Here is an 8739-nt window from a genome sequence, read left to right as displayed (position 1 = left end):
AAACTTTCCGGCTTTGATTTCTTGTGATTCGTAACTCCAATAAAAAATCTAATCCGATAAAAGTGTTCGTATCTTCCTCCTCTACGTGTTGGCGTTATATTTGTCTGGTGGAAGTCGACGGTGACGTAGCTCCTCTACCCCTTGAGTTTGGTCAACTGGAGTTCTAGGAGGTACGGAGGATTCCGGACGTTTTTCCCTTCAGCAGCTCGGTCAGAAGGCTTCCCCGAAGCTTCGCATATTTTGATTTCGTACGAAGGTAGGGTTTTGGTAAAATTTTATCGGTTAATTTGATATTTGATAAGTGAATTGATGTCGTGATTACTTGTCGGTTGAATTTATATCGATGTTTGTGATAAGTTTGAGGTTTGGAGGGTTTAAGTGCAGCCAGGAATTGAGTTATTCTGATGATTGTGATTTCTGGATTACGGTAAGGATAATTTGAAAATGTTAAAAGTTGCCGGTTTGTTTTATTGGAAATGATTTGAAAAGAGTGTGGAAAATGGTTTGGATGGAACCCGAGAAGGGTGGCAGAGTCCGGATTTTAGGGGAGGTGCCGCCGAAATTTTGCTATAAACCTTAAGAATTGATTTAAAATTTATTTAGAAGAAAAAGATTGAATTTGAGAAATGGTATTATTTGATTTTTGATTTATTTAAAAAAAAAGAATTATTCAATATTTTTAAAATTATTTAAGAAAAATACTATGTTTAAGTTTGATTTGAAAATGAAAAGGGGCTGAAGCTTTGAATTTGACTCAAGAATTTTATTTGGAGGAGTTTTAGTGAACTTTAAAAGTAATTGAGTTTTGTCGAAGGATTCCGTTTGGCGACATCTTGAAAAATGTTAAAGAATTTGTGTTAAAAATAAAAAGGGGAATTAGTTTTGTTTTTTAAAAGAAAGAGAGAAGACAAACCGGCACGTGTGATTATGAAATAATTAAAAGGTCACAAGAGAGTGACGGAGAGTAAATAGTTATAGTGTCGTTGTGAAAAGTTAGGCCGTGGGCTTGATGTGTGTGTAATTGTACGAGAATTCCATGTATATGGAATGACTTCCAGGAGAAAGTGGCACATGCTTCAGCTGGAGAATCAGCGCCTGCAAGTACTTGCAGAGGTCATGTTCGGCATACTTCAGCTGGAGAATCAGCGCCTGCAAGAAGTAGAAACTTGCAGAGGTTATGCCGCTGGAATGCCTTATCTGACTTGCGAGTCGGATTGCGTCGGGCGCGGGTCGAAACCGACAAATGAGCTCATTACCTGCGATAGGACCAGACATGCATCATCCTTGTTGTGCATTTGCATTTTATTTGATATGGTGAAATTATCTGTGATTGCCTTCCTGTGTTTATGCATTCCTCACTGTTACTCTGAATTGTGGTAATTAGATGCTTCTCTGTAATTCTTGTATAGTTCATTGTGAATTACTTGAATTGTGGTAATCCTGACTAAACTAACTACCCTCGACCCTACTAAGAACCCCCCAGTTCTTACCCCTTCTCTTCCTCCCCTTCAGATGGAGACCGGAGTTATATTTTACGAGATGGACCCTCCCTATATATACGAGGATATTGTACAGCATAGGTTTTATGTAGTAGCTGCGGAGATTAGGACTCGTATGTACATTCTGCGTGATCATCCTTTCCATCACCCGATTGACACTCCACAGTTTAACCCCGACATGCCCTATGAGTTCCCACTGCAGTGGCTCCACCCAGATGCTCCCTTTCACCCGTTTCATGATGGGCCGATGCCTCACCAGCATCCCGATCAGCCTGCGGATCAGGCGGACCCTGAGCCTGAGCCCATGGAGGAGCATTTTCCAGAGCCTGTACCGGAGGAGGACATCCCAGTGGAGCAGATCTCAGTATCTTCATCCGAGCCATCTTCTGAGGAGCCACTTATCGCCTCTATTAGTGGACCGGCGAGTGCTGGTTAAACCAGTAGCACGAGTGCCAGCGCCCCTCCTGAGATTATAGAGATTTCTGATGATGAGGACGAGGACCCTGAGGAGTGTTCTGATGTGGTTGTGATCTCCTCTGACGATGATAGCTGAGGCCTGGGAGCTGCGGTTGTGCCTTTTGATAGTTTTTTTGTATTAGCCTAGCTTTTGTGTTAATCTCTCACTTTTGGTTAGACTCACTGAGAGAGTAGGGTGTACATAGTTGACTAGGCTAGTCCGGGCGCCAGCTTAGGGGTTTTCTGTACGAACCAGGGCCCGGAGTGTCGATTTGTACATAGTAATGTTTCTAAGGGTGGTATGCTAACTTATGATATATATATATATATACGATAGTACCTGTATGCGTATGTATGGTCTATGCTATGTGTTGTGAGTATATATAATGCTAGCTTGTGTATGTTTAATTAGCTGTTCTCGCGAATCTTTTTATATAAAGTAAAAGTCTTTTCAAAACTCAATAGTACGCTAACCTGATTACAGGCTTAATAATAAATAGTAAAAGTTTCAGGTGAACAAGTTGGTGACACTTGATTTCTAGTATGATCATGACTTACTGGGGATTGGGTCGTTACACCATTATTACCAAGTACGGCGGTTTCAAAAAAGCTGTAATTCAGAGCGCCATTTTGGTTATTACGGTGATTTTCTGCTGGGTTAAAATGGCGGTTTAAGGGTTAGTTAAAATGGCAGTTTAAACCGCCATTATTACCCTCACAGAATGGCATTTTAGTCGGTTAAAATTACCTTTTTGAACCGCCGTTTTTACCCTAATAGTGGCATTTCAGTCGGTTAAAACAGCATTTTTTGAACCGCCATTTTTACCCTTACAGAATGGCTTTTGGTTGGTTAAAATGTCATTTTTAAACCGCTGTTTTAACCCTAATAGTGACACTTTTTTTTATCGTTTAAAAATACAATTTTTTACCCTCGTTTTTATCGTGTTAAACAAATAATATTTATTATTAGAAATCATAATCCATAAACAAAATATTATATAACTCATAAACAAAGTATTAAACATAATATATGATTTTTTAGTATTGAAAATCAAAAGTAATAACTCTTATACAAAGTATCAAACATAACATAATTTTTCAACTATAAATGTCATAACATGTAACTCTTAATACATAAAATCTCCATCATATTTCATGCTGCTCTATTGCTTGCTCCAGAAGACCTACTTCCTAACTCTTTTGGCGATGAAATCTCACTCTCTTGATTCAATTCCTACAACAAAATATAATTTGAAAACATAATAAAAAAGAATAAAGTGCAGCAGGAATAAGTGATATAGAAATTTTCATCTTTGGAGCAACAGCAGCAATGTCTATTCCTTCAAATACATGAAGTGTAGCTTCAAAATTACTCTTCTGATATTCAAGGCTTCCTAGTAAAGCTCTAGCTTCCTATGAGAAAAGGGTCATTTACTTATTTAATTTCATCTTATAATGAAGAGACATCTCAATCAATAAAATCATCAAGAATATATTAAGAAAGGAAGCAAATTTTCTCAGCCACTTATCAGCACATAAGGAAAATGATAATAACAACTTTTATACAAGGAAAGGTATTTTGAAATCTTTGAAACTTTGAAAATTCTGCTAACACAACATTTCGTAAATCATAACCATCACACTGAAAAGAAAAACAGGCCTTCAATAATGTCATTACAACAATCATGCCATCACCAGTTAACTACCAAGCCCGAAATTTTACCTGTAAGTAATATGCATGCTCCCAAACATCTATGCCAAGCAATGGAACCAATCTTGGTCCCTTCGTAACCAGTGGGTCCTGCAAAACATAGGGATATGCATGGATAACAGCAGCTCAAAATAATGAGAAAGTGAAAAAAATTAAAAAGAAAAACGTGTGGAACTGTGACAAACATCTTTTCTAATATACACTTTTCACCATAGCAATCAGTAAGCAATATCAACATTTGCAGAATATGTAGTAAAAACCCAAGATTAACTCACACACGGCATTGAAGTGAGGCAAGGCACAAACTTACCCAATGAGAAAATTTGCATGATGCGGGGAGTATAGAATATATTAATTGTTATTAGAATATCAGAGAGTGAGGAAACTAGTAAATACCACTTAGCAAGCTGCTAATTGAATTCATGCCTCTTCCACCAGCTAAGTAATAATAATAATAATAATAATAAAAGTGGAAAGCCCCAATCTCTTTTATAATACTTTCATTTATCATTTCTTTTATAATAATAAAAAAAAGTAATAATCACCTGTTTCAAATCAGAAGTTTCAAAAGTGGGAAGCCCCAATCTCTCAAGAGCAACAAGAAAGTTCCTCACATTTTCAAAGTATTGATACACAGATAGTGCTTTCCCATCGGAAAGAACATCAACATCACTGGGGGCTTCAACCACCTAATAAACCAGTTCAAGTCCAACAATTAGTCGTGATAATCAACAAGAACAACGTGAAACCAGATGAGCATAGAATATGACTGATTCCATGGAAAACAGAATAGAATAAACATACCTTGGGTATGGCACCAGGTTGGATTTTGTTAAGAGCACTGCAATATCCTCTTACCATGATCAAGATCCCCTTTAATTTTCTGTTTTGGCTACATGATTTAAGATATATTATAGGAAGAACATAATGAGAACAGATTAGAAAAGCTAAAGGGTAGTTTAATAATTAAGATTATAGACATAATTTACCATACAACTAACATGACTAATTTGATCCATACAAGTGATTTTCTCCCATACAAGTAATTTTGCTAGATGCTGCTTCTCGGCAGTCATGGTGTTCACACTTCCGGTGGTTGGACTATCGTCCATCTACAAAAAAGAAATCCGCCAATTGCCAAAAGCAAAAAAGTAAAACACCACACCATAGTAGACTATCAAATACAATGAATTGATTAGTAAATTACGTTGTGCAAAAAAGGAGTGTCAACAAACAAGAATGTTGAAAAGGAGCATTAAGCAAGACAGAATAAATGCTGTGATAAAAGGTATGAAGAGAAAACTATAATTTCATTACGATATGGAAAGTATAAAACACACTTACCACGAAGAGGAAACTATAATTTCATTACAGATGTTTTCTAAATATGCAAGTGAACAGCACTGGTTAATTTGCTACTCAGATATAGTGAACAACACTGGTTAATTTGCTACTCAGATATCTTCCTTCCTACATTTCATTGCTCAACCAACAAAAAGCATATGAATATTTACGAAAAATAGAAAATTATTAGTATTTTCCCATGCTATCATATATACCATTTACAGATGCCTCAGAAAGAAACTCAGAATTCAAGCTTGATAATGCCGTAAGAACTAATGGATGGGTATTGAGAACAGATCCGGGAATCCTGAAACGAACAAAAATTTAAAGAGAAATAGTAAAGGCAATGGAAAAAAAATACATAAACCAAGATAATAAAGTTGTAATATTCAAATTAAATACATATCTCCCCTATATTCTTCATTAACTTTATAAACCCTTCCTGAAATTATACAGCATTTGTGGAATGCATCTATGCTTTCCATCAGTTTCACTTGACAAGTCTATTTCCTATAAGTTGAGATACTCATTCCATTCAACATTCTTTTGTTTAAAAGCCAATTGTCAATCATAGTTGTAAAAATCGGACCGGACCGGCTGGTTCGACCGGAAAACTGGTGAACCAGACCTTGTACCGGTCCGATTTAGTATATTGACCGCTTAAGAAAATGAACCGGTCAAAACCGACACGGACCAGAACCGAACTGGTCCAGTCAACGGTCAACCTGCGTGCCGATGACGTTTCTTTATATATATTGCAGTGTGTAAGAGTCGAACTTGGGTCTCCTGAAATACAGACCAAGTTGACAACCACTGCACTAACTCGTTTCTTTAGTATTCCTAATGCTTTTTATAATATATATTTCAATTTTTTATAACTAATATATATATATATATATATATATACACATGGAAATACTTAACTCAATATTTTTTAAATTAATTATTTTTTAATTGAAGTACAAATTAATTAATTTTAAAATAAAAAATAATAATGAATATAAAAATAAAATAAAAATTATTTATTCTGAGAAAAAAATTAATTTATATAATTATTTAATTATATAAAAATATTTAGACCTTGAAATTATTCTTTGGATATAATTCATAGATTGTTATTCTTATTGTGTCTAATTAAGATACTATATAGTAGTATGAACTAAATATATGTCTATTTTTGTATTAGTTATTTATAGAATTCGACTTAATTGTTCTTAAAATGTTAGTAAAAATATGTATTTTTCAAAATTTAATTTTAGGTTTTTGACTATTTTTATTTTTTATTTGCATAGTACCGAGTCAACTGGTTCAACCAGTGACCCACCGGTTGACCCAGTGACCCAGTGACTTGATCGGTTCGATTATCGATTCGGTTCTGACAACTATGCTGTCAATTATATATTTGTGAGTTTTAAAAAATCCAAATATATACATATAGATGAGAACACTATAGATCGCCTAAAAAAATGAACTAAATGCTTGACAGTAAAGCACACTCATTTGACAAGCTTCCTCCAATATGCTACACAATTCAGATGATTCATTTATACAAAACAGTTCTTGAATAATTAATCTTGATCAGAATAATATATTAATACATTCAATAAAAACAACTTAGCCGAACACTCCAATATGCAAAGAGGTAGAAAAAAATTAGTATCCATGCTTTAGGCGAAGCCACGAAGCAAACGCTTCAAGAACCTGAATGATAACCAAGAAAAAAAAATCACTATTGGAGCATTTATCAATAAAACTGAGTTTAAAATACCTCAGTCATGCCAACCACTTAGGGACACACAAAGAATACAGGAACTCATTGCCCACCTGCTCTTTAAGCTCAGAAATAGCCAAACAAGCTGTCAAAATATTTAGAGCAACCTCCATTTGAGAAGTAAGCCCTTTTTCAAATTGACGATGCCTTTCAGGTCGAGTTGCTATCTTATAGTTCAATACTTCCTGTTTATAAAGACAAAATACATTAAAGGTATGCATGCAGAACAACCAAAGAAACTGTTAATCAACTTGCAATAATTAAAAGACTTTATCACAACCATTTATATAAGAATCTACGAGTTGCATGACATTACTTGTCGAATAAAATACTATCCGACAAGGCAGCAACTTTGAAAATTATAACAACTTGTCACTTAGTAACTCAAACTTTAGGCATTTGTCTCATTAATAAAATGAAGAGATGACACATAATCACACATATCATATTATGACCTCTGGCAAAACTGTTAGTAACTCCAAGAATCCTGGTATATATTCCGGATGAGAATCCATCTCGTCCCTAAGCCATTTCACTATACCACCATCTCCCCAATCTTCAGCAGGCACATGCACAGCCAATGCAGTCACAGCAATGTTAATCTACACATTAAAAAGATATGAAGAATACATTTGGTTACCCTAAACTTCCATTTAAATATATTCAAATGATAATAAAAATAACTGTAAGAAAAGATAGAATGGTGCAAAGGACTTATAGATTAACCTGAGTTTTGACTTTTGGATGACCCTTGTGGAACTTTTTTAGCAAGTTCTGTGTTCAAAACAACAATGAAAATAAAGCCTTAGCAAATTCATTATTTATTGTACATACTAACGCATCTGAATGGTCATAGCTGGCAGACATCAAAAGATCAAATTATAATAGTGTCCTTATGTACTAATTTTGTATAATGTATTATATTATCTTTTATGTACTTTATTAGCTATGTAGAATTGATTTTCCATAAGATCCAATTACATTCTTGCAATTATATTAGTACATGCATATAGAAAGCAAATCAGGCAAATGTTTCAACTTTCAATTATTAAATCAAAGATCAAAACATAACATAAGATCTCCTACTTCAGCAAACAAAAATGCTCAGAAGCAATTATCCGCCTAATTTTATATTGAACAGATCTTCTATAATCACAAAATTTAATATTTTCAAAATATTTTTAAGCTAATAAGGCATTCTGGTTAGATTTTTGAGTAAAAAAATCTAAGAGCAATTATAGAAGATCTAACTGGAATTGTGATGATCCTATGCCTTCAGTAATAGTGATATTATATATCTAAGAGCAATTATACAGAGAGCTTAATCTAACATTAGAAAATTTTATCAAAAGCCTAGAAATCAAGGAAATTAGATTCTTAATTTGACAGTAAGCAAAAGCAAATAACAATTGATATTAAATTAGGAATTTAAAAACCCTAAATTTCAGAAAAAAAAAGTGAACAGAAGAAAGGAAGACCTAATGTGGCGTTGGAGGATCAGGACCTGGCGTGGTGGATTGACTTGGCCATGCTGGGATTGAAGACGGGAGTCTGGAGGTGGCGCTCGAGGAAGTTCTCGACGGTGAGAGCAAGGACGTAATCACAAAAGTGAAGAGATTTGTTGAAGCTCGCTAAAGCAGCAACGATGTTGCTTGCGGCGGCGAGGTGATAAACGAAGCAGCAAGGGAGATGAGCGGCGATGGCTAACCTTTAGATCGAAGCCAGAACAAGATCGTAGAAGCTCATTGAAGGCAGCGGCGAGGAGATGAACGATGGCGATGAACGGCGAGGAGATTATAGTCGAAGGAGAACGCTGCTGAGGAGATCCTTGGTGGAGAAAGTTGTCGTTGGAGCAGATCGCGCCGGAGTAGATCCCAGTGGTAGGTGTCGTTACCTTACAGAAACAGTGTATGTGGCAGCGCGTTAGTTCTTCAATTAGGGTTGGAATCAGATAGTGT

General features: G+C 35.3%; 1 protein-coding gene and 1 long non-coding RNA gene across 3 annotated transcripts; both read right to left on the bottom strand.

Annotated features, from left to right (window-relative positions):
• Positions 1-2972: 2972 nt before the first annotated feature.
• LOC112769422 (uncharacterized) lies at positions 2973-3932 on the bottom strand. The gene is made up of 2 exons (XR_003186522.2): positions 3662-3932; positions 2973-3189 (listed from the first exon to the last, which is right to left on the bottom strand). It is a non-coding gene; the product is annotated as an uncharacterized lncRNA (long non-coding RNA).
• Positions 3933-6489: 2557 nt separating this feature from the next.
• Positions 6490-8739, bottom strand: LOC140181622 (transportin MOS14-like). Of its 2 annotated transcripts, none has more exons than XM_072225715.1 (5): positions 8260-8739; positions 7508-7555; positions 7237-7383; positions 6835-6966; positions 6490-6711 (listed from the first exon to the last, which is right to left on the bottom strand). In XM_072225715.1, the coding sequence occupies exons 3-5, from the start codon at positions 7294-7296 to the stop codon at positions 6664-6666; spliced, it is 240 nt and encodes a 79-aa protein (XP_072081816.1). In that variant the 5' UTR covers positions 7297-7383; positions 7508-7555; positions 8260-8739; the 3' UTR covers positions 6490-6663. The 2 variants fall into 2 exon arrangements, with proteins under 2 accessions (XP_072081816.1, XP_072081817.1); XM_072225716.1 differs by having other exon boundaries at positions 8286-8718.

This window comes from Arachis hypogaea, chromosome 18, assembly GCF_003086295.3.
Source record: "Arachis hypogaea cultivar Tifrunner chromosome 18, arahy.Tifrunner.gnm2.J5K5, whole genome shotgun sequence".
In the NCBI taxonomy this organism is placed as follows: domain Eukaryota; kingdom Viridiplantae; phylum Streptophyta; class Magnoliopsida; order Fabales; family Fabaceae; genus Arachis; species Arachis hypogaea.
The sequence above is the reverse complement of the archived record's forward strand: the minus strand, read 5'-3'. Positions and strand labels throughout refer to the sequence as shown.